Source organism: Rhinolophus ferrumequinum, chromosome 21 (assembly GCF_004115265.2).
Source record: "Rhinolophus ferrumequinum isolate MPI-CBG mRhiFer1 chromosome 21, mRhiFer1_v1.p, whole genome shotgun sequence".
Taxonomy (NCBI): Eukaryota; Metazoa; Chordata; class Mammalia; order Chiroptera; family Rhinolophidae; genus Rhinolophus; species Rhinolophus ferrumequinum.
The window spans coordinates 54236475-54259102 of NC_046304.1; the positions used below are offsets into that span (position 1 = coordinate 54236475).

The 22628-nt window shown below is 61.0% G+C and overlaps 3 protein-coding genes across 5 annotated transcripts in view; 1 reads left to right on the forward strand and 2 right to left on the reverse strand.

Annotated features, from left to right (window-relative positions):
* Positions 1–1009: 1009 nt before the first annotated feature.
* Positions 1010–11117, reverse strand: TEPSIN (TEPSIN adaptor related protein complex 4 accessory protein). 2 transcript variants are annotated; one of them, XM_033090701.1, is made up of 13 exons: positions 10931–11117; positions 9108–9180; positions 8741–8832; positions 8497–8590; positions 6746–6813; positions 6519–6597; positions 6346–6417; positions 5357–5560; positions 4351–4525; positions 4133–4246; positions 3950–4028; positions 3626–3760; positions 1011–2686 (listed from the first exon to the last, which is right to left on the reverse strand). In XM_033090701.1, the coding sequence occupies exons 1-13, from the start codon at positions 10976–10978 to the stop codon at positions 2138–2140; spliced, it is 1782 nt and encodes a 593-aa protein (XP_032946592.1). In that variant the 5' UTR covers positions 10979–11117; the 3' UTR covers positions 1011–2137. The 2 variants fall into 2 exon arrangements, with proteins under 2 accessions (XP_032946591.1, XP_032946592.1); XM_033090700.1 differs by lacking the exons at positions 9108–9180; positions 10931–11117 and having other exon boundaries at positions 1010–2686; positions 8741–9096.
* Positions 11118–11253: 136 nt separating this feature from the next.
* Positions 11254–13692, forward strand: NDUFAF8 (NADH:ubiquinone oxidoreductase complex assembly factor 8). Its single transcript, XM_033090702.1, has 3 exons — positions 11254–11412; positions 11554–11664; positions 13392–13692. The coding sequence occupies exons 1-3, from the start codon at positions 11329–11331 to the stop codon at positions 13419–13421; spliced, it is 225 nt and encodes a 74-aa protein (XP_032946593.1). The 5' UTR covers positions 11254–11328; the 3' UTR covers positions 13422–13692.
* A 2605-nt stretch (positions 13693–16297) lies between these two features.
* SLC38A10 (solute carrier family 38 member 10) overlaps positions 16298–22628 on the reverse strand; it is a 38510-nt gene continuing 32179 nt past the window's right edge. Inside the window, exons 13-17 of one of the 2 annotated variants that reach the window (XM_033090403.1) lie at positions 21974–22429; positions 21271–21369; positions 19936–19959; positions 17975–18136; positions 16298–17760 (exon numbers count right to left, since the gene is read on the reverse strand). In XM_033090403.1, the coding sequence (XP_032946294.1) occupies positions 16760–17760; positions 17975–18136; positions 19936–19959; positions 21271–21369; positions 21974–22429 (1742 nt within the window). In that variant the 3' untranslated portion in view covers positions 16298–16759. The remainder of the gene's footprint in view (positions 17761–17974; positions 18137–19935; positions 19960–21270; positions 21370–21973; positions 22430–22628) is intronic. The other variant, XM_033090404.1, reaches the window with a different exon arrangement.

Below are 22628 nucleotides of genomic sequence, written 5' to 3' on the forward strand. Positions count from 1 at the left end.
ACGAATTACACTGATTTTCAGATGTTAAACCAGTCTTGTAGCTCCAGGACAAATTCCTCTTACTATGATATAGGACCCTTTTGGCACCGTTTTTATATATTGCTGGATTCGTTTTTGCTAGTATTTTGTTGAGGATTTTTCATCTATGTTCATGAAGGATATTGAGAATATTGGTCTGTAGTTCTCTAGACCAAGTGAACAGGGAACATTCCTCAAGATAGATTATAGTCTGGACCACAAAACAAACTTTAACAAAATTCTCTTATTGTATCAGAATTAAAATTGTAATAACAGAAAAAACATACCTTTAAATAACTCACTGGACAAAAAGGAAGCCTCAAGGGAAATTGGAAAATATTTTGAACTGAATAAATCAAAATTCATAGGATGCAGCCAAAGCAGCAATTTTATAGCATTAAAATGCTTGTAGTTAAAAAGAATAACGGTCTCAATAATCTAAGCTTCTGTCTTAAAGAGACTAGAAAAAGAAATATAAACCCAACACAGAAGGAAATAATAAAGAGCAGAAATCAATGAACATAAAAGCTGTAGAGAAATAAAACCAGAAGCTAGTTCTTTGAAAAGATCTACATGAATAAACTTCTAATCAGACTAACCAAGAAAAAGAGAAGGAAAAAATTATCAGTATCAGAAAGATGAAATTATTACAGCCCCTACAGAAATTAAAAGGATAATTAAGGTATGCTACAGAAAACTCTTTATGGCTGTATTTCTGACAACTTTTATGAAATAGACCAATTCATTAAAAGACACAAATTACAAATACATGGTGATGGAGAACTGACTCTGGGTGAACACACAATGGGATTTATAGGTGATGTAATACAGAATTGTACACCTGAAATCTATGTAATTTTATTAACAATTGTCACCCCAATAAATTAAAAAAAAACACAAATTACTGAAACTCACAAAGAAATATATAACCCAAATAAACCCATATCTACTTAAGAAACTGAATTTCATAGTTTAAAGCCTAGTTAACAAAATTACAGGACCAGATAGTTCCACTGGGGAGTTCTTCAAAACATCTGAAGAGGAAAGACCTGTTCCTACTTTTAGAGTGTACTCTTCACTAATGGTATTTCTCTCACACACACAAAGCACATGGTGCAGCTGAGAAAACAGTGTTTATTGAGGAAATGTCCCAGTTCTTCTGAGAGGGACCCAAGCTTCCCTGTGAGGCCATCCCGTGCAGCCTGCAGGAAACTGTCATGGCAGAGGGAGCCCTGCCCTGATGACCCAGGTTCTGGCTGCTTATGCCACGTCCCCCACCCCATGCAAAGGGAGGGATCTGAACTCAAAACCAAAGATCCAAGCAATGGTTCTAAACGCACACCAAAAAAACTTGTTTCTGAGGGCAAGGCAGGCAGGCGTTCCCCAGGGGACCCTGAGGTCAGCATTTTGGAGGTCCTGTCCCCTGCCTCCCACTGCCATAGGGATTCAAGGCCAAATAGGCAACCTCTGGCGGGAAGGGGTAAGAACAGAGGTAGTTCTGGGGGCCTCACTGGGTTGTTGGCTGAGGGCCACGGCCTGGGCTCAGTCTGCACATGGGCCCTCCCGTCCTCCTGATGCATCCCTCACAGAGGGGCTGGGTGCCATTCTATGCTGAGCCTGTGAACTCGGGGCAGGTCCAGGGGTTAGCTGGTCTCCGGGCTCAGTTGTCGAGCCACCCGTCCTGCCCGTGCCCTCCAGGCAGGCCATGCCGCACCTTCTGCCCACTGAAGGGCCTGGCGGTGTTTGTAGATGGGACCAGACAGACAGTACGCTCGTCAGACCAGATGGCAGGAGGCAGGAGGCCCGGCAGCCCAGGGCCCACCGGCTGCCAATCTGAACAGCTCCTGCCCTCCTGTGAGTCCTGCAGGCTGCCTGGGGCACTGCTCCCCCGACCACCACACCCACAGGAAGGGCCGTCCTGTTCTGGCCAGTGCGTGGACTCCTATTCTCATCTCTGGACTGAGTCCAGGCTGAGTTCACCTGGTTGGGTGGTTCCCTGCACCAAGGCCTGGGGCAGTTGGGAAGAGGCCGACTGCAGACACCTGGGGGGGCTGTGGCAAAGGTGACAGCAGTCATGGGGTCCTGGGAGTTAGGACAGGGAGACCCCAGGCCCATGAGGTCATGAGTTTAAGAATGCGAAAGCCGATGGCTCTGAGCTAGGAGGGTCTTTGGCTGCCACCCTCTGTGACAACATCCAGGGGTTCTTGGGAGGCTCCTCTGAAGCAGTCCTGGCCCCTACCAGGTGGGGACAGGCCACCAGCTCCATGCCAGCAAACAAGGAGCTGTGGCTGCCACTGGCCACCGGACTCCATGGGCAGCCGCGGAGACCTGGGCCGACCTCTAGCCCTCCGTTTGGGGTGTCTGTGCCCAATGGGCCCTGCTCATATCCAGCCCCCTGCTCTCTGGAACCTGCCAGTCTGATCTCAGGCTCCTTGGCGTCCCCGGGGGCGGGGAGGGGGGACCCATCCAGGGGAGGAGGAGGTGTAGGGCCCCTGGGCGAGAACAGGGCTGAACTCAGAGGCTGCAGGAATGCCTGGCCCCCAGCGAAAGGCACAGCGTCGGTCAGCAGGTCAGCCAGGCCCCCACGGGCAGCTGTGGGGCCAGATTCAGACAGAGGCTGCTGGGCAGGAGGCCGCTGGCGGCAGGAGGCTTCGAAGTGCCTGAGGATCTGGGCAGTGGGAGAAAAGGGGAATCCGTGAGGGTGCCGTGCTCCTCCTCGGGGCCCCCAAGGAGCTGCCCAGAGCAGGGCCCACTCAGGGGTGGAGCAGGCCATCGGTTTGCTCCCCAGGGTCTTGTCACTGCCATCCCGCCACTGGAGGGTCACTGCTGGCTTCTTGGGGCCGTAACATGTGCCTGCGTCCTGCTCCCCGACCTGCTGTCCTGGCAGTGTTTTCCTGCCATCCAACCTGTTGCGTGATGAGCCCGCGCAGGGAGAAGCGGCCCCACAGAGGGAACGAATGTGCCTTAAAATGCTGTTTGGAAACACCACTGTGACACCCCAGGCGGATGTGTGCGTGTATCGCAGCCTCAATGACACTTTGACACTGGCAACTAAAGATATGAATTTTCAGCGGTCACAGAGGAAACGGGAAAATGCCCAGGGCTGCCAGCAGGTAATGGAGATGCAGAGGCTTGGCTGTGGGGGGAGGCCAGCAGCCGGGGGGTGCTCCCAGAGGCCCCTAGTGAGAGAGATTCCAGGCAGCCTTGGCACAACTCAAGCATTAGTGGGAAGGGGGCACAAACGAATGGGCCTGTCTCCGCTCCAGGAGCTGGGATCTGAGAGCCAAGCAGGTCCATGTGCTGTGACATGGGTGGAGAAGCGCGGGGTAACTCCATCCACGCAGTCAAGGGGGGCTTCCTGCAGGAGGCTGTGCATCAGCTGAGCCAGGTAGGAGAGGAAACTGCCCTCAGAGCAGAGCTGCTGGGCAGTAGGCGGGCAGGCTCGGGGGTGTTCCAGGGCCGGGAAGAGGCCCAGCGTTCCCCGAGCAGGTGCCAGGGGAGGCCCTGACTGCTGTTCTAAGGGCACAACCTGTCCTGGCAGCAGAGGAGTCATCTGTGGGAAAGGGTGTCCCCGCACCCACTGCTTTGGGCCCCGGCGGCTGCCCACCTTGGTGGCCTTGTTGGTCACAGGTCCAGGGCTGCCCACACTGAGCTCCTGCAGCTGCGGCCGGGCGAGGAGCAGGATGTGCTCCTGGGAGAGCAGGTCCGTGCACCCCAGGATGGCAATGGCACCCAGGGCTCTCTGCAGGGTGAACGGGAGGTCAGCAGGGTCCACCCCAGGAGGGAGGCCCATCTGACAGGCTCGCTCCCGTCTCGCGGCCTGAGTCCCGGGGATCCCTGCGCTCACTGCGCTCCCTTCCCCTCCCACCCATGCCCCAGGGCAGACCCGAGGTGGCCTTGCCCGAGCCCCTCACTCACTCCCCAGCCTCACCATCTGCACGCGCTCGCTGGCCTCCCCCAGGTGCCGGATCAGCAGCTCCAGCACCACCTCACAGTTGAGCAGTCCGCACCTGCGGGGAGGGGCAGCTGGGCGGGGGCAGCCGGGCAGGGGGCAGCCGAGGCCTTTGCCTCAGCGGGCAAGGGAGGGGGCGCTGGGAGTTGGTGGGGGGCTCACTCTTTGACGAAGTGCTGTGCCTCCTCTTGGTTCAGGAAGGCACGTGGTCCCTGTGTCACCGTCCGGACCAGGCTCAGCTCCTGCTGGCAGTCGCTCAGGGTCATGGCGTCGACCCTGTGGGGGCACAGGGTGGGGGGTGGACGAGGCCCTTCCAGACCATGCCTCCCGCTGGGGTGGGAGCCTGAAGGGCGGGGTGGGGCGCTGAGGGACTCGCTCACCTCTCGGCCAGGTCGCTGGGCGCCCGGCTGGCCCCCGAGGGGCTGCCGCTGCCTGACTGACTGCCCGAGTCCGAGGCCTTGCTCCGGCCGTTCTCCTGGGAAGAACTGTGAGAGCCGGGGCTGCTGTCCTGCTCATCCCAGCCCCCGCCGGCCTGCCCGGGCTGGTGTCTCACAGCTGGAAGAAATGGTGAGACCCCGGGCCTCAGAGTGGCCTCACGCCCATCTCCCTGGGACCCCTGGACAGGAAGGGAGGGAGGCCGCCTGGGCTCAGCTCCAGAAACGGCAGGATGAGGAGACCAGGGCAGAGCGGAATGCACCCTCACACAGTTCAGAGTGCAGATGGCGGCATGGACATGCCTGGCCCAGGACCCAGGTCAGGGACACGCAGCCACCCTAGGCACCAGAGGCCGTGCGGGGCAGCCGGCCTGGGCAGGGGCGTAACACCAGTACAGCAGCTCTCAGGGCTCAGACCCCTGGTCACTCAGTGACACCCGTCCCCCCTTCCGTCCTCCCAGGACATCGTCCTTTCATCGCCCGGTGTGACCGAATGCCACCTTCCCCACCAGAACACACACCATGGAGGGCGTCCTGGACAGGCATGGAGCCAGCTGGATGTGCTGTGTGAATGGACGGGGGTTGGGCTGGGGCGCCAGGCCCTGTGTCTGAGGAGCTGGGACCCTCGGGGAGCTGCCACTCCTCAGGGCAGCTGGCAGAGGTGCCGGGCAGTGTGCGAACACTGGGCAAAGAGGTGGTACCTACAGTCTGCCTGAAGCCACCGCAGAGGCCACAGAAACACACGTGGCACTGGTGGCTGCCCTCAGGGCCAATCGATAACTGAGCACATGAACCCCCAACAGGAACCACCGCCTTCCTCCGCCCTGAGCTGGACCTGGGCTCCTGCTGCTCGGAGGCCTGGTCGCCAGCTCCACCCCTGGCCCCAGCAGGTGACAAGGAGGAGCTCAATGGCCCATGCGGGTCCTGGGAGGGGAGGAGTATCGCCTGATACCTCTGGCTCCCAGGACGGATACAGGGAGCGGCTTTCCAGGAGTGGAGTGGCCCCGGCCGGCTGAAGGCGTCACGGCAGCCTGGTAGGTGTCACCCCGTGGCAGGAGCCCCTGGGAGCCAGGGCTCGCAGGCCCAGGACGCACGGCGTTGGCCACCACTTCTGCGGCCTTCTGGATGGTGGAGAGGAGGGCTTCACCCGCAGAGCCTGGACCAGAGGGACAGGGACATGGCGTCAGCCCCTCGGACCTGTCCCGTGTTCTCCAAGGACGAGGAGCCCACGGCTGCTCCCTGCTCAGGGCTCAGGAGTCTGGACAGAGACCGCGTGGCGGGACATGGGCCCTTCCAGAACCTTCCCAGGAATTCCACTCCAGTATATTCGCAGGCCTGATGGAACTGGCGGCTGAGCTACGCCCACCTCAGAGCCATGGGCCTCCTCAGGCTGGTCCAAGGAACCCAAGCTCCACGGCCACTCAAGGACAGCTCCCGACCAGTGCCAGGGACAGGGGCTCTCTGTGAACCCTACAGGGGTGACCTGGCCGTGAGCCCCGCAGCAAGAACAGGCCAGGCCTTGGAGGCAGAGCCACTTTAGGACGCAGTGCTTCTGAAGTGCAGGGGGGAGGGCAGCGGGGGGCGGGAGCTCTGAGTTGGCAGGCAGCACAGGAGCCCAAGCCCACGCGAGCCTCGCAGCAGACCGGGCTAGTGGTGTCCGTGTCACAAATGCCACTTGGCTCTAAGTCACCTGTCACAGGCAGCCCCCACCCTCTGCCCTTACCCCCTCCAAGGAGCCAGGGGCTACGGGCCTGAGCTCAGGACTGAGCCCTCACCTGTGGGTTAGGCAGACCCGGCTGTACGTGCCCTGCCCTCCCGCAGAGCCGAGCAAGGTGGCGGGAGTCAACACGGGGGTGCCAGGTTCTAGCCCTGCCCTCCACGCCCCTGGGCTGAGGCAGCATCTGGGCCCAGCCCCACACCCGAGCGCCCACGCTCACCCACCTGTGTGGCCTGGATCCTTGCTGTAGCCGAAGCCCTGGAGGGTGCCCTCGGGTCTGGACTGGGAGCCCATGCCTGTGGGAGAGCGCACGTCATCCTGGCATTGGGGCGGGGGAAGACCCCGAGCCCCCAGGATGGAAAGCCCGTGACAGGCCTGCACACGGTGGGTCACATACCTGCTGGAGGCAGGACCCTGGGAGACTGGGAGGGAGGCGGAGGGGCCAAGGCGTCCGAGAACAAGGTGCTCCCCAAGTCCTAGACAGGAGGCAAGGGCACTCAGCGGGGCCGCACGTCTGCCCAGCGTGCCCCCACAACCCTGCCGCTTTCCCCAAGCGCCAGCCACACACGGGGCTCTGGTCCAACAGCAGGAGTGCAGCTGGGGTGACCTGGGTCCTCGGCTCACCTGGGCGGCCGCCCGCACCTTCTGGTACAAGCTGCTCCCATGGAGAGGGTCCGGGGGCCCAGTGAAAACTGCAGGGCAGAGGCAGGAGGGGCAGCATTACGGCCCGCCCAGGTCAGCCCTCCCTGCGTCCCGGCAGGGTGAGCTTTCTGAAACATTAGGTCTGACCTTGAATCCCGTGTGACATCACTTCCAGGCCCCCAAGCCTGGGGGAGCCCCACTTCCCAGAACACCTCCTCTGAGACCCACCGCCCCATGTGGCTTCTCAGACACGCACCATTGCCCCCTGGCCCTCTCTGCCCGCCCCCACAGGCCGAGGCCAGGATCCAACTTCCAGAACGGCACCACGGCGTCTTCTCACCCCACTGCCTCTCCCCGGCGTTTCTGCCTCGGCCACCCAACTGCCTCCCCTCAACCCTCTCTCCAGCCAGAGGCGACACGAATGGGGTCTTGCCCAATTCAAAACCCGTTAGGGGTTCCCAGGGACTTGAGGATAAAACCCCAAGTTCCTATCACGGCCTGAAAGACTCCTGTGGCCCTGCGCCAACCTCAGGCTTGCCAGGCTCCCCGTCAGAAAGCTTCCGTTGTGGCCAATCAGGTTGCCTCGGGGCCTTTGCACACGCCGGAGGCCCCCATCTCTGCAGGGACCTCATCCGCCTCATCCTTTCAGGCTCCTTGCTTCCTCATCACAAACACACGTCCCTGCCCAGCCCCTGGTGCCAGCCCCACGGAGTGCAGACGACGGCCCGTGCCCAGCCAGGGCTGCCCGTCAGAGGCCGAACCAGCCAGTGGAAGGCGAGCAGCTCCCTGCTGTCCCAGCCACAGCTCCCACCTTCCCCACAGGGCCCAAGACTCGAGCTGCAGGGGACCCACTGCTGGGGCCCAGACGCTCGGCCCTCCTGTGTGAGCACGGCCATCCTCTTTTAGCCTCGTCCCCAACCGCTCTGACAGCCCCTGGGGCCATGCTCAGAGCTCATGGGCACCGATGGTAACTGGACAGATTTTGGTGCCAACAAAGAACCACGGTCAGCTGCAGGTCTCCGATAAGCGAGCGGTGGTCAACAGCGGCCCGGCCCCTCCCTGGCGCTGCCCTCTCGGGGACGGGGACGGCTCGGGTGAGGGTGGCTCTGGCCCTTCCAAAGATTCCTTCAGGGTGCATGATGGGGTCCGAGGGCGGAGCGCCCCCTAGAGGGCCCCAGGCCGATTCCTGCCCCACCAACTGGGAGATCTCCAGCCACGGGCCCCCAAGTCCCTGTTGGCAAGACAGCACGCCGGTCCTGGCCTGGGCGTGAGGGATGGGGCCCCACTCAGACCCACCTAGGGCCTGGAACGTGACCGGCCAGCACCCACCTCTCCTGACCAGCCTCCCATGGCCCTTCCCTTGTGAGCGGAAGGCTTACTAGCTCGCCCTCGGTCTCGGGCCCTTAGGGGCAGCCCGGGGACAGAACCCATGGCAGGGGAGGGCGGTGTAGCCGTTTGCCGAGCACCACTGCGTGCCAGGCACTGGGGACAGATGTGCAAAGTCTGGCAGGGCACAGATGGAAACGGTAATGATGCGCCAGTAGCGGGCACAGCAGCAGACGGCAATGCCCTGGAGGAGCGGGATGGTGGGCGGAGAGGAGTGCCCACAGGTGGGCAGGCAGGCAGACGCTGGCGGAACAGGGTGAGGTGGCCGGCTAAGGGAGTCTGGCTGAAGCCTGTCCGGGCCGCCCTTCTCCCTGCGGCCCTCCCTCTGGGCTGTGCGGCCCCCACACCTGCAGCTTCCTGGATGAAGGCGGGATTGCGCTTGAGGATGAGCAGGAAGGAGGAGGAGCCATGAGCACACAGATGGAGCAGGATCTTCAGCACCTGCGGGCACAGTCACGGGGGGCTGGGCTGGGCCCCGAGGGCGCCTCGAGGCACAGCCCGACCACCCCCTCGCTCCTCATGGCCCCGGGCCGGAGCTCAGGCCCGACCTGGCCGCGAGGATCAGCCTGCAGGGCCCACTCACCGCCTCACCTTGAGCTTCACGCGGCCGGAGCCGCTGTGCAGACGGTTCAGAAGGTACTCCAGCAGGCACTGGCTGTTGCCCAGGGACTCGTGGGAGATTTCTGGGAGGCGCTCGGTTAGGGAAGGAGCGAGCTGAGCCCAGGCCTCGCCGCCGCTGAACTTCTCAGTGTGCCCTCCCTGCAGGCACCCATCCCAGGACCTGGTTTTAGGAGCGTCACGCTTTACAGTGTCCTGGGCCGTCATCAGGAATGTGGCTTTCAGACCCCGCCCACACCTTTACTATGGGAAAGGGGCCATGGAACCCCCTCCGGATGGGAGAACCCCAGGGACCCTGCGTGCTGCTCTGGGCCCCCATGTGTGGACACAGGAAGGATACTGGCGATCTCCTCAAACAGGTAGCCCGGGCACGGGACGTCATCATCCGACGTTCCCTTTAGGAGAACCGGGAGCTGAAAGGCAGCAAGAGCCCCGCCCATAAGTGACCGTTGTACACAGGGTGGCCCCACAGCCACCAAAGAGGCCGCCATTCCTGAAGGGCTGTTGGGAGTCCTAGCTCTTGGGGTTCCTGGGAGTATGGATTTCCACGTATGTCATTGTTGGCACGCCACCTGGTTAAGGCCCCGGCGAGGACAGCAATGGTCCCACAGCCACAAAGAGCCTGCTGGAGCCTCCCTTCTGGACCATCGTGGTAACACCACTCTGCTTGGGTCAGGATGTGTGACATGGCCCCCAGGCCTCTATGCTTACAGACATGCAAGACATTTTAAAGGCACCTTGAATACATCTACTTCTCATGTAGCAAAAACAAAAAAGCTCGGGGTGAGCCCCTTTTCCATGCAGGGGACTGGGAATGGTCCATCTTTCTAGAGCACAGATCGGCAAACGTGATATATCCACGAGGCCTGACCCCCCCCCAACAATTCCACTTCCGGGAACAGACCCCACAGAAATAACCCACAAGAAGTGCCTATGCTGTGTCTTACGTTTATTTGTTAGCACAAACATATTCACATGACGCGTGGACTCGTTAGCACAAAGACATACTGTCTCCAAGGATGAAAATCAGCTGGGGAGCGTGAGCCTCGGCGTGAGAGAGGACACAAGACCTCAGGGACACTCAGAATGCAGACTGTTAGGTGCTGCCACAGATTACAGTTTGAACAGCAGCTGTCTACAGTGTCACAACAACACGCGCCTGAATGTCACGCGAGGCTGCGGGCACACACCACTCACACCATCTGTCCACCGAGACCCACCGTGGAGCTGGAGAGGTCTGTAGAACCACGTAACTCTGGGCGTGGAAAAAAGCCTCTGTGCTAAGAGAACTGACCGGGCTTCTAGCAGCACGAGGATGACCCCAGCCCCTGTAAAACGCCTGCCTGAGAAAGCTCCTCGCGCCAGGAGAACTGACTGTTCACTCTGGCCAACACCGGGCGACAAGCCGCGACCTCCCTTTCTTGGAGCATTTACTGGAAAGGGCTTACAGCTGTGAACACGGATGTCCTACAAGCCAGGAGCGCCTTCCTCAAGGACCTGAACCACCATGAAGGCAGGGTCTGTCTCCCAGTCCCTGGGGGGCGATAGGACCCGGACCTCCGTAACCGCTGGTGGGCGGACACAGCTGGCCTGACAGCACTCACCCTACCCAGCCCCTCAACATGTGTCACGGGAGCCCCACTCTCCCCTCATTCTCCCTTTAAAACGCCCAGTCCTCTGAAACACATGGGAACGGAGCTCAGCGCCTTCCCCCACGGGCACAGTCACTGTTTTCTCCTGCTTCCCAGACTAGCGCCTGGCCATTGTTTATCCTGAACACGGTTCGCTGTGCTTCTCTCTGTGAAGCCGCTTTAAGCTGGGAAAGAAAACAGAAATCCGCGACCCCCAGCTCTCTTCCTATTCGGGTTCTGTTCAGTAGCCTGACTGTCCCCCAGTGGACCTGACGCCGGGTCGGCCTGACCTGCCCACGCCACGTACACGGAGTCGACTCCCGCAGCCTTGGGAGGGGGTGATGGGTAAAGGGGACTGGAGGGGCCGGGAGAGTTGGAATGGAGAGAAGGGGATCAGAGGAAAACGGAGGGGACGCCGAACCCGGGAGGAGCCGCAATTCGGTGATCCCGGCGCACCAAGGAGAAAGACAGCTCTAGCCCAAGTCAAGCCGGGGGAAGCGGCACGGAGCAGGGCCAGGCCGCCCGCACTCACCCGGTGCAGTAAGCTCAGGCGGTCCCGCAGCTGCGGCGTAGCCGCCATGATCACGGTCACCTTCCGGCCCCGCCCCACTTCCGTCCGTCCCCGGGCTCCTCCAATCACCGCGTGGGTCTGGCCCAGCTCACCAATCGCTCGCGTGGGCGGGCCCTGAGGTCTACTACGGTAAACAATTTGAGCCTGAACCAATCCGAAGTCCGAGATCAAAAACAGACAAGCATACAAGCCAATTGTAAGGCTCTAAGGGACCACACGCGCGGTTCCTGACAGAAGCCTGGCCAATTAGAAAGCGTAGGGAAAGTTATGGGCGGAAGCGTCGACCTATCAAGCTGTTGAGCGCCGGAAGAGGACGGACCCAAGATGGCGGCGCCCACGGATGCCAGGAAGAGCCGCTCATGTCCGGGAACGGAGTGGTGTGGGGGCGAGTGCGAAGCCGCCTCCGCGCCTTCCCCGAGAACCTGGCGGCCTGTGGGCGCGAGGTAAGGAGCCGTCGGGGTGGGGTGGGGGGTAATGCCTGCGGCGCAGGAAGGATCGCGCGAGACGGGACGGACAGCGGGGCGCTGACTGGGGGCAGGCGCGAGGGCCCCCGCGACCCTCGCCCGCCCCCGTCCTTCCCCCAGGCAGCGGCCTACGGCAGGTGCGTGCAGGCGTCCACGGCTCCGGGCGGCCACCTGAGGAAGGATCTTTGCGCGCAGGAGTTCGAGGCCCTGCGGAGCTGCTTCGCCGCCGCGGTAGGTGGGCGCCCCCCGCCGTCTCCCACTTCTCAGCCCCGCCTCGGGGGAGGGATCCGCTGGCCTTCCTCCCGTTCTTCCTGCGGGTGTTGGGTGCTCGCTGGTGCTTCAGACGCTGCACGCCGACCGACCAGCCCTCGCCGCGCGACCCCCGCCGCCACGGAGCTCGTGCATGTCATGAGCATGGTGACGGGGCGACGGCGTGGGTGCAAGCGCTTTGTAACTCCCTGTGGTGCTGTCGCCTGGGGGGAAAGCCCAAACCAACCTCAACCCAGGACTCCCAGCGGAGCACCGTTAGCGTCATTGGTGTTCAGCACCCCGCGTGTGTGCTGTGTGCGCGGTTTCAACCGCTGGTACCCCAGTGCTTGCCGAGGGGTTGCGTGGTACCCCAACTTCCCCCGCGCAACAACCCCATTTTACAGAGGGTGTAAGGAGAGCCCATAGGTCATTGTCCTCACAACCAAGGTGAGGACGGGCTGAGAAGCCCTCCAACCAGCGCGCTAGCCGGCTTTCACTGGCGTGGAAGTGGACTGTGCTGGAAACAGACTGGTCCTTCTCTTGGCGCTGGACTCTGTCCTGCCCGGTCATTCGACAGCAGGTCCCTTCTGTTTCTCAGCCAGGACGTTTTCTGACCCCTGTCTGATCAAATGCTATGCCAGCGAAAGCCTTGTGGAAATCCTCAAGCACTGTAGGCAAGTCAAGAACGTGTTGTGTTTACACGTTTTCATAAAGGACGTGGAGGAATAGGCTTGGAGGAGACACGGACGTGACCCGAGGCGGGAGAGGCTGTCCGGGGACCCTCAAGGGGCGTCCCACAGCCCAAGGACGGGCTGCCTGCCCTGAGGCTTTAATGCGCCCCAGGTGTCCCCACCCCAGGTGCCCCTGGCTCGGTGGGTCAGACGGGGGCTGTGAGGGCAGAGGCTGGCTGGGCAGCACTCGCGTCCCGGCAGTTTGCTGCTGCTCCGGGATCCGAAGCAGAATGGCTGAGAGCACATGGATGTCTGCTTCCCAGCTCAGGGAGGCAGTTCACATACTCACTTCCCGGGGGGCTCAGGGAACTCACGCACCTTCCTCAGTGGTTAGCGCATTGTCCTGCCCCCTCCAGTCACCGTGTCACCAGCCTCATCCATGTGGCTGTTTATCCGAGGTGGCACCTGTCCCTTGAACTTGCTCCTACCTCCTGGTAGCTTCCCTGCTTTGTAGCCCTCCCCAGGGAACAAGGCAGACCTCGCTCTATGGTTACCGGTGGGAAGGCTTCACGTGTGAGACAAAGGTCGAACACTCGTAGCTACACACAGGTCTTTCTGCACCACCTGTTGTGGGCAGTCAGGAGTGACCTGTTACAGGTGCCTGGTCACGTGACTTACCTCCCGCTCCTCGGCCTCCATCCCCTAAAGACATCCGAGGGAGGAGCCCCAGGCAGCCGCACATGCCAGAGGGCTGCCTGGGGGGAAGCAGGGGCTCAACTCCAGCCCCGCCCCGTGATCCCTGTCCCTGGGCAAGCATGTCACCTTCTCTGACCTCAGTGTTTCCTCGGGAGAAGGGGTCCCCGCACAGCGCCTGGCTTTGAGGTCGGGGGGGGGGGGGCCGTGCTGCCACCAGCGAGCCCACGACCAGGCTTTGGAGAAGGTGTTGGCTGGAAGATGGCATCTGGCGTGGTGGTTGTTACTTTGGAGCCGTATCTAACTTGGAAAGAACCCATTCAGACAAAGTACTTTATCTTCCAGGCCAAGAAGACCCTGAAGGGAGGCTGTTAGGAAGGACCGGTGCTGCAGTCAGGCCACGTGCTGCCCCAGGGCACGGAGACAGACACCTGGTCCCAATGGCCCCGAGGGGGAAACGTCTTGAAACACTGAAAGCTCTTAGGGCTGAAAGGACTTGACGCATCACGGCGAACCGTGGGCAGAGGGCGCAGTGGTCCCCGGCACTGTGTACGCGGGTTTGGGTTAGAACGAGATGGCAGTGAACCCTCAATAAAGACCACGCAGGTCACACATGGTCTCTGCTCTGCGCGGGGTGGCCGTGGGAGATGCTGCCTCAGGATTCTGTTCTTAAATGCTCACCAAAAACACATCATCTGAATCTCACGAATCCTCTAGGTGTAACCGCCAGTTTTGAGGACATACCAAAGGTAAAAGAAGAGTGACAGCATGAGGAAGAGAGCCCCACTGTAGGGAACCCGATAAAGATGCCTGTTCTAGAATCGGAGGAAACGGGGGTGCTTTTCTGTAGAAGACAGTGAAAACGGCATGAGCTGGAGTTACTTCAGGAACCCAGCGGCTTTGAGTCCCGCGAGGCTGCAGGCCTCCTCCCTGAGTGTGGCCAGAGCCAAGCCCCCTGACCTCTCTACCTCCACACTCCCTGTCCTGAGAATGACATGCCCAGCAAGACCAGGCAGGAACCCCAGTGCGCCTACCTGTATGATTCGATTCCTGCTGGGTGCGTGGGGACTGCTCCAACGTCCCCTCCCAGGGACGGAGAGGACACACTATCTTTGGACCCCACCCGCCCCAGGTCCCAGAGCCCCGTGAGCCCAGCACTGAAGTCTGCACTTGTTTCCTCTTAGATGCTACTTCAGATTTCATCCAGCTTCCCCCTAAGTGGTGAGCCTCCACGTCCCTGAGATACGGTTCTCCAGGTGGCTTTGGAAGGGCAGCAGGTGCTGAAGGGCCGGGGGCAATGACTTCACAGTAGCCAATGGAATTCAGGACCCCTACCCTTGCTGGGGTGACAGGAGACAAGAGTCTGAGGGCCAGCAGAGGGCGGGTGGCCAGGAAACGGCCTGCTGACTTCACAGCTCCTGTGTGCCATCTGTCCAGACCTTGCAGCTCAGGCCCGGTGGGTGCAGCCAGTCTGTAGGATGGTCGCCCCCCTACCGCTCTCTCTCCACTCTGACCGTGGGCAGTTCCTGCATCACAGCTGGGCACTCCTGCTCCAGGTCCCTCCCAGCACTGTCCCGGGAACCAGGTGTTCCCCTACCCCCTGCCACCCTTTCAAATTCCTATCCGGGGTGGCAGATGAAGCCATCACCCCACGTCTCACGCCCAGGGCCAATGTGGGCTTGTTCCACTGACCAGCCAGGCTGCACCCCCAACCACCACCCTCAGCTCTCGGCCTCTGGATGCCCCTAGGCCTCTGCCCCGCTCTTCTCTGGCCACCCCAAACTCGCTTCATCTTTGACTACTTTATGAGAGGGGCTGCCACGGGTCGGGCTGTAGCAACAGCGGTTCCCGTGTGGTCTGTACCGCGTTCTTGGCCCTCAGGAGGGGCGTCTCACGTTCGAGGGCTCAGCTCCATGGGCTTCCGTCCTCCACTCCCTGGGCTGGAGCTCTCGCAGATGGTCCTGAGCCAGTCGCCGGGGCTGTAGCTGCCAACGGAGGGTCACCCACTGGTAGCCAGCTTGCAGCTGTCGTCTGGACCGCTGGCTGCACCTACCAGCAATGGGTGGGACTCAAAGGGAGGAGCTGCCTGTGGTCAGAAAGCAAAGCACTGTCCAGCCCCTCCCAGCTCCCTGAGGGCCTGGCACCCGTGACCCCAAATAGGGAAGAACTCTCATTCGTTTGCTGAGGGGCTATGGCTGGGGAGGGGACCAGAGCTGAAAGCCAGGAAGAGAACAAGAGCGCTAACTGGGGGGACCCTGAGCGTCGGATGTGGGGACCTGGCAATGGGGGCAGGCGACAGCACGGTCGTCCTGCTTGAAGGAGAATTATCTGGGCAGGAACAGCAGGGTGTGGGTAACCTCGGAAGAGGACGTGGAATCTGGGTCAAGATAAGGTCTCAGGTAGGATGTCCAGTAGATAGGGCTGGACACAGTCCACTCCCACTGCACAGATGGGGTCGCCCTGGGGACACATGCAGAGGTGCTCTACTTCGAGCAGGTTCAGGAGGGATCAGTTCGGTCTCCAGAAACTTCCACTCCATTTAGTTACCACTTCTAGTCCTCAGGCTGCCCAGTGCACAGAGGTTACGATAAAAAGTAAAAACAATTTCAAAAGGTGCGGGGCACAGCACGATCCAAGGCCGAGGCAGAAGGGGAGCCAGGCACACACGCAAGTGCTGGAGGCCCTGGGCTCGCAAAGGTCAGCCGGCCACCCCTGCCAGGCCCCCCACTGACCGACTCCCTGACCAGGGGCCACTGTCGGCTTTTCTATTCCTTGGAAACAACACATCACAAGACACCACAAAAACCCTCCTGGCAGGTGTGGACGGCCGACCCAGGGCCAGCTGTGCCCACATGTCGCTGCCGTTTGTACGACGCCCCTCCCACGTCCCAGTCACAGCGCATTCGGGCCACCGGCCTGGCACTAAAGGGGATAAACTCTAGGCAGCGGCAGCTCTGCGTGTGGACGGGGTCTCTCCAGGGCTGCACCGCATCCGGGTTCCGTGTCACTGTGAGGCATGGTTACCGGTCCCCTTTCACAGTCGTGTGGGCTTCATGTTGTTGTATGCAGTCCTATACTGTCTTCCTTCAGGTAACCCACCTCACTAACTTACTTCTAAAAAACCGCATAGCAATTTGGGGAACCACAGCGTGGAGCAGAGTGTGTGACAAGGGCAGGGGCACTCGGGCAGCTCTGACACCCAGGAACGGATTCACCGTCCCACCCCAGGGTTCTTAGACAGGACACAGCAGGGCAACGGCAGGGTGTTTACTGAGGTTTTCTATGACACTCAGAGAGCGCGAGCTATGTCAATATAATCTGGAGGAGCTGGGAATCCCGGGCCAGGACTGCTCTCGGCGGCCCATGTGCTGTGACGACTCATGTGCGGGCACCAGCCCTCACGAACCCTGCTCCCACAGCCACACAGGACACATCTGTCAGAACACAGAGGTGGCGGGTCACCGACCTCAAGTCCCTGCCGACGCCATGTCTCCATGGAGTGTCAGCAAGTGGCCGCAGGAGCTCAGAGTCACCTACATGAGTTCAGAGGTGCATCAGTGATGGCAAAATCCGTTTTCGGAAGACGCTGCAGTGACAGCTTTCAGACTTCCCCTCAGAGTGTGACATCCAGAATTCAGCGCCCTCGGCGCTCCAGGCTGGCAGCCTGGGCATGGCTGCGTGAGACCAGAAGCATGGCGGCCACTTGCAGGTGCTCAGGCCTCCTCCAGGGCCCCGGACAACTGTTTGATCTGGCGGCCATGGACCACCTGCAAAGTGCCTCCCGCGGCCTGGCGGAGCTGCGTGTCCAGGGCGCTGCGGAGGTCGTTGACCTGCATGCCAGGCAGGGGGTGGAAGCTGATAATGACCCCGTCGTTGGGGGCCGGGCCCCCGTCTGCACCAGCAGGCACGTCCCGCCGTCTCCTCCGGAGGTCAGAGCCAGCCTGGACTTTCAGGTCTCGGTTGGGTTTAGCATTGTCCGGCTTCTGAGCCTCAGGGACGGCCTGTTGGGGCCTGAGCTCAGGGTCTGGCCTCTGCTCAGGCTCTCGGACGGCAGTGTCCTCCCCAGGAGCAGGCACATGGTCCCCACCCAGGTGGCCCCCGCCAAGGGCCTCCTTTCTCACCCCTGGGTGACCTTCCCGAGCCCCGGCAGAGACAGCTGGGTGTTCAGGCTGTAACACAGGCTGGGCCCGAGGGGCTGCTCCTCCCGACCTGCTGGACAGGCCTGCAAGTCCCCGGTCTGGGCTCACTTGCTGGGGCTTGTCTGGCCCCGCACCCAGGTCGCCTGCTGCCTCCTTTCTGGATTTCTGCTTCTCGTGGGAGCCTCCTCCAAAATCACCCCGACTCTGCACGGGGGAGTCCCCAGCATCATGTTTCTGTGGACTCTCGGGTGCCCCAGCGAGGTCCGGCTCAGGGACCCATTCCTGTACGCCGGCCACCTTGGGCTCAGCACCCTGCCGGCCCTCCCTCGGCTCGGCCTGGGCTGCCCGGGGCTCCGTGTCCATACCACCTGGAGGACCAGCCGGAGCTCCGCCTGCAGCGTCCTCGGGCTCATCTGGGGATCGCTGGTCATGCCCCTGAGGCAGAGCGGGGGGCTGCCCAGGAGCTCTGAGCTCAGGCTCCAAAGGCTGCAGGGGCAGATGTGTCACTGTCCCATCGTGGGTGTCCTGCTCCTTACTCCTGGGCACGGCTCCCCCTGGCTCAGGCTGCGTGTCCACTGCAAGGGAAGCCATGGTTTCAGCCTTGGAAACGAGCTGAAGCCTCTGATGCCAGGACTGAAAGGAACCAACTTGCCAGTGATAAGTACGCGTCACCACGTCACCTTGCCCAGCAGGACTCGAGGCTATGGGGCCAGCCGCAGGGACGGCAGGAGACGCTGGCATTCCCCCTACACAATGCCCTCCCCGGCCCCCCGCCCGCCCCCGACTTGCCGTCCTCGCCGGCTGGCCGCTGCTGGTGCATCTCCTCGTGCTGCTCCTTGATCACTGCCAGCAGCTTCTCCTGCTGGTCCAGGAGGCGCTTGTGCTGCTCCTGCTGCTCTTGGATCACCTGCAGCAGCACGGCATGCTCCAGCATCTCCGCCCGGCCGGCCTCTGCGTGGGGACACGCGGTCAGAGCCTGTGCCGGGTGCAGGTCGCCCCGAGGCTGGGCCGGAGTTCCTGGGCCCAGCACAGGCCTCTACAGCGGTGGCAGCGACCGTTCTAACTGCCTTGCTCTCACACAAGCTTGTGGCCTAGACACCCTGGCATAGCCCCAGGGGCCCTAACTGGCTCACAGGTCGCTGCCGGAGCGGCACCAATATGACCTAAGCTGGGTGGGATTCTGAAAGACAATACGGGCACCTACAGAATGCCTCTTGCAAGGCGAGAATTCTGAAAACAAACAACCGTCTTTCCAGCAGACACAAGAGCTGGGGATCTCCACGGGGCTGAGGCCGCCCACACTCAGTGGGTCCCCACACTGCCCCCCAGGACACGGCTGCAGGCCCCACACGCGAGGAGCTTGGCAGCGAGGCGAGCGAAGGCCCGTGCAGCAGGTGTGGGGAGGAAGTGCAGCTCTATCATAGATCCCCACACAGAACGTGGCCCCGGCACCAGGGGCAGCCGCAGCCCACAAATGCTTTAGCACGGGGCCAGGGGCTCCCCCGAGCAGCCCCGGTTCATGTAGCGTTTACAACACAAGTGTCTTTAAACAGGAAGCTTTGAAAGATGCTGTGACTGGTCAGGGTGTCAGATGTGCAAGTTCACATGGGAAGGAAGGAGAGAATGTTTGCAAGTGATGACAGCGACAGCCCCGTGAGGGCCCTGCCTGCTAGGCACAAGGACACATGACCTGTGACCTGCCAGAACAGTGTGGGGTCCATGTGCCCCCAGGGACGGCAGGGGGTCAACCCCCTGGAGGCCAGTGCATGGATGTGCGGACGGGCGGGCTGTGAGGAACGTGCTAATAAGGCAACCACGGCAGGAGGGGCGACGTGGAGGGCAGGAGGACGGGACCGCGGGACGCGGTGGGCCCCGCAGCCAGCGCAGCTGCAGCAGGCCCTGCTCCCCGCCAGGCACCCGTCCTGACGTCCTGGGGTCATCAGGACGCCTGCCTGAGCCAAGCCATGTCCGTCGATGGGTGCGGACTCTGCACAGCCGCCTTTACACAAGGGAAGCACAGGGCTGTCCCCACAGGCTCTCAGACCAGCCACCGTGGCCACGGGCCATCCTGTCACCCTGGGTGCCCTGGCGTATGACCGCGTAACGGTTGATGGTACAGGGATGACCCCACATGCTGCCCACACAGCTCGTTCCCCGGCGGGTTCCTGAGGAGCAAGTCCCCCACCTCATTGGCTCCTCGGAGGACAAGCCCTGCACCAATGCAGGGGCAGGGGGAGGGATGTGACACCATGTCCAGCTGGAAGCGACACACAGAACAGATATGAAACAGGCGGAGGCGACAAGCTGTGCCCACAGCCGGACCTCTCGTGTAGCCCAGCAGGACCACAGGGACCAGCCTCACAGATGGGATGAGAGCCGCCAGATGCTACCGTTCGTGCAGAATGTATCACCATCAGGCCATGCACACACAGAAGTGACACGCGGTCCCCACCCCATCTCAGGAGGGCCTCAAGTAACCAGCACTTACAAAGTGTTCTCTCGTGACAGCGCAGCCACCACAGGCCTAAAAAGGACCAGGGCACTGATAAAAGAAGGGAGCGGGTCGGGGCCTTGGGGGACCTCAACTGAGGGCTGTCGCCCAACCCAGGGGTGGGGGGTGGACCGTGTGCGCCGGCCCTGGGCTCTGCCACACGCGCCCCGTGCAAGGCCGTCATGGGACGCATGCCCGCGCATCTCTGAACACTCCACAGACACGCCTTTTATTGTGACACACGCCTCTCGATTCCTACCTGCTACTATCTTTTTGATTTCAGCTGTTCATCCCATTGAGAGGCGTACAGAAGAAAGGCAAAATAGGAAACCATGAAAATTCTCTTTTCAGAAAGAAAAAAGTCAAAGAATCAAACAGATTTGGAACCCATAAAGAGAGAGACTAAAACCAGAAACAAATACTCCTACAGCAGTTCCTGAGCTCGGAGACAACGTGCCCCTGCAGGACCTGCCGTCCAGGCCCCTGGGGGTTGGAAGCCACGGACTGACGGCATCCCTGTGCCAGGTGCTCCGACGGGCTGTCCCCACAGACCCCCTCGGAGGCAGCTCGGGGCACTGAAGCCTGTCTCATGGCCCCACCCTAGGCGGCTCTACCTCAATTCACATACATAGGGCGCACAGGGTACGGTCCAGGGACCTGGGGCCACGGACCTGGGGCCATATGAAACAGGCGGAGGCGACAAGCTGTGCCCACAGCCGGACCTCTCGTGTAGCCCAGCAGGACCACGCCTTGAATACTGCCACCAAATGTGGTGACACTACTGGGGCTCAGCCTGGGTGGGGACGTGGCACACAAGCCTGTGGGTCACCAAAGAAGTCAGACGGGCAATTGTAGGCCGGCCAGGTGGCTGCCACCACCTCCACCGCAGAGGCAAAGCCTGACTGGTGGAGACAGGGGGAGGGGGTTGTCAAAAGCCAACCACTGGAGTCACCCCAAAATGAGCAGAAAGTCTGGAGGCAGATTTTCAGCAAGTCTCACTCCCTGGAGAGAAAAGGCAAGAGGAGCTTGTTTCTGTACAGGTGATGAGTCTTCATTTCAGGGGACACAAATGTCCCCCGTCACATCTCCCACCAGCTAAGGGCACGGGCAGACAAGGGACTGGAGCCACTGCTGGGGGTGGGATGCAGCCACTGGCCCTTAAGCTGGGTCACGGGAAGGGACACCCTCAAATAAGCCACAGTCTTGGTGTACTGACGCCCCCACACCTGCTGGCTGTAATACCCCGGGTTAGAAGTGAAGTGAGAGACAACACAGGATTAGAAGTGAAGTGCTAGGAAGTGAAAGACAAATGGTACTGGAAAGTCACATGACAGAGGAGTCACATGACAGCGACCGGTTCTCTCCAGGGAGATGAAAAGGCTCCTAGGGAGGGGCCAGAGAAAAGCCGCCCGAAGGGGGTGGCAGGCAGCTGGCCTTTGAAGGTCTTTCCCTCAGTAGGAAACGGGACACCAGAGGCTGTGGCCCTCCCTGCCATCCCTCCAGGTGTGGAGGAGGGGGCAGATGTCCCAGGGCCCCAGGGGCGAGGCGGCTGGGGGCAGCTGCGGGGGGTGCAGCGAGATGGCGAAGCCCTTACCCTCCAGCTTGCTGCCAGCACGGTCTCCGCCCCGTCCCTCCACGTTCCTCTGCCCTCTGGGCTCTGCCTGCTGCACGGCCCCGGCGCCTGGCTTCCCACCTGCACACACAGTGAAGACCAGGTCCACAAAAAACTCGAAGGAAGGGGGGGCACAAAAGAAGGCAGAGAGACAAAAGGAGGTGGCAGATGTTTCCTAAAATTACCCTGCACTTCGCCCCTCCTTCCCTGTCAGCACAGTTTATATTCAACCTGATGATTACCAGGGAAGTAATAAAAAGTATTTAACAATCTCATAGACGGTGGCAGGGAGCCAGTGCTAACCACCCTCGCCAATTAGCATACGAGAGCCGTCCTGACCGGCTCTTAGCTGGCACTTGGCAACGCAGTACCTGTCAGGCGCTGGGCACGCCGTCCCCCGCCCCCTGCCCCCCCCCAGCATGTGCACCCAGACACAGCAGCAGCGCAGCACCTGACATTTAGTGGTCTGGCAAACAACTGTGTGACAGATTAGAGTAGCTGTCAAGCCACCAGACTCCGTTTTCCCCAGCAGCTGCCGAAGGGGCTGCTACGTTCACATGCTAATCGTGGAGATGCGGAAACACCGGCCAGCACAAGGCCAATCAGCTCCTGCCTGGGCCCAGCCTCTCCCACGCCCCACAGCGGAGGGTGCTCTCCAGGGATGGGGGACCTTGCTGACACCTACCAGGATCCTTCTCCACCGGCTTGCCCACAGCCCCCACGTGGCCTGGCAGCGGGACACCAGCTGCTCTCTCCCCTGCACCTGCCCCCAGGATTTCCTGCCCCTCAGGGAGCACTGCCTGCGGCCCTGGACGCAGACCCCTGTCCCTGTCGCCAGGCTCCAGATCCTGCTCCAGGGGCTCCATGGCCGGCTGACCATTTCCTTCTGGAACCTTCTGAGGATCTTCAGGAAGACCACCCGCTGCCTCCAGGGCCTGGTTCTGGCCAGGTCTCTCTCTCTCTGAATCTGGCAGAGGTGGCACGATCTGACCCTTGCCCCCCGCAGCCTTTTCATCCAGGTGTTTGGACGAACGTTCATTCTCCTCTGGTCCTTCTTGGTCTTGACCTTCGTCCACCACCACCTTGTCGTGAGGGATGGGGGGTTCATGGCGGTGGGCCTCGCCCATAGGTACTGCCACACCTGGCAAGAGACGGAGGACACGTTAGAGAATAGGAGGGGAAGGTCGACTCTGAACTGAGTTCTAGTGCCTGATGGTGTGACACAGCCCAGCAAGTGCCACCTCTCACAGATCTGACTCCTGTCTAGCTGAGGACTGATACTATTTCTAGAAAATTACGAGAGGCGGCTGCAAACCAGCTGCTTTGGCCAGGGGCACAAT

What these genes read in the sequence shown, in the direction of transcription:
- TEPSIN (XM_033090700.1), bottom strand. Translation starts at nt 8,974, where the DNA reads ATGACGGCCCAGGACACTGTAAAGCGTGACGCTCCTAAAACCAGGTCC. An exon ending in CCGGCCGCGTGAAGCTCAAG is followed by an intron (nt 8,591 to 8,740) that starts GTGAGGCGGTGA and finishes CTGTGCCCGCAG; the next exon opens with GTGCTGAAGATCCTGCTCCA. An exon ending in TGACCAACAAGGCCACCAAG is followed by an intron (nt 2,687 to 3,625) that starts GTGGGCAGCCGC and finishes CCCACTGCCCAG; the next exon opens with ATCCTCAGGCACTTCGAAGC.
- NDUFAF8 (XM_033090702.1), top strand. Translation starts at nt 11,329, where the DNA reads ATGTCCGGGAACGGAGTGGTGTGGGGGCGAGTGCGAAGCCGCCTCCGC. An exon ending in TGGCGGCCTGTGGGCGCGAG is followed by an intron (nt 11,413 to 11,553) that starts GTAAGGAGCCGT and finishes TCCTTCCCCCAG; the next exon opens with GCAGCGGCCTACGGCAGGTG. An exon ending in GGAGCTGCTTCGCCGCCGCG is followed by an intron (nt 11,665 to 13,391) that starts GTAGGTGGGCGC and finishes TTTATCTTCCAG; the next exon opens with GCCAAGAAGACCCTGAAGGG.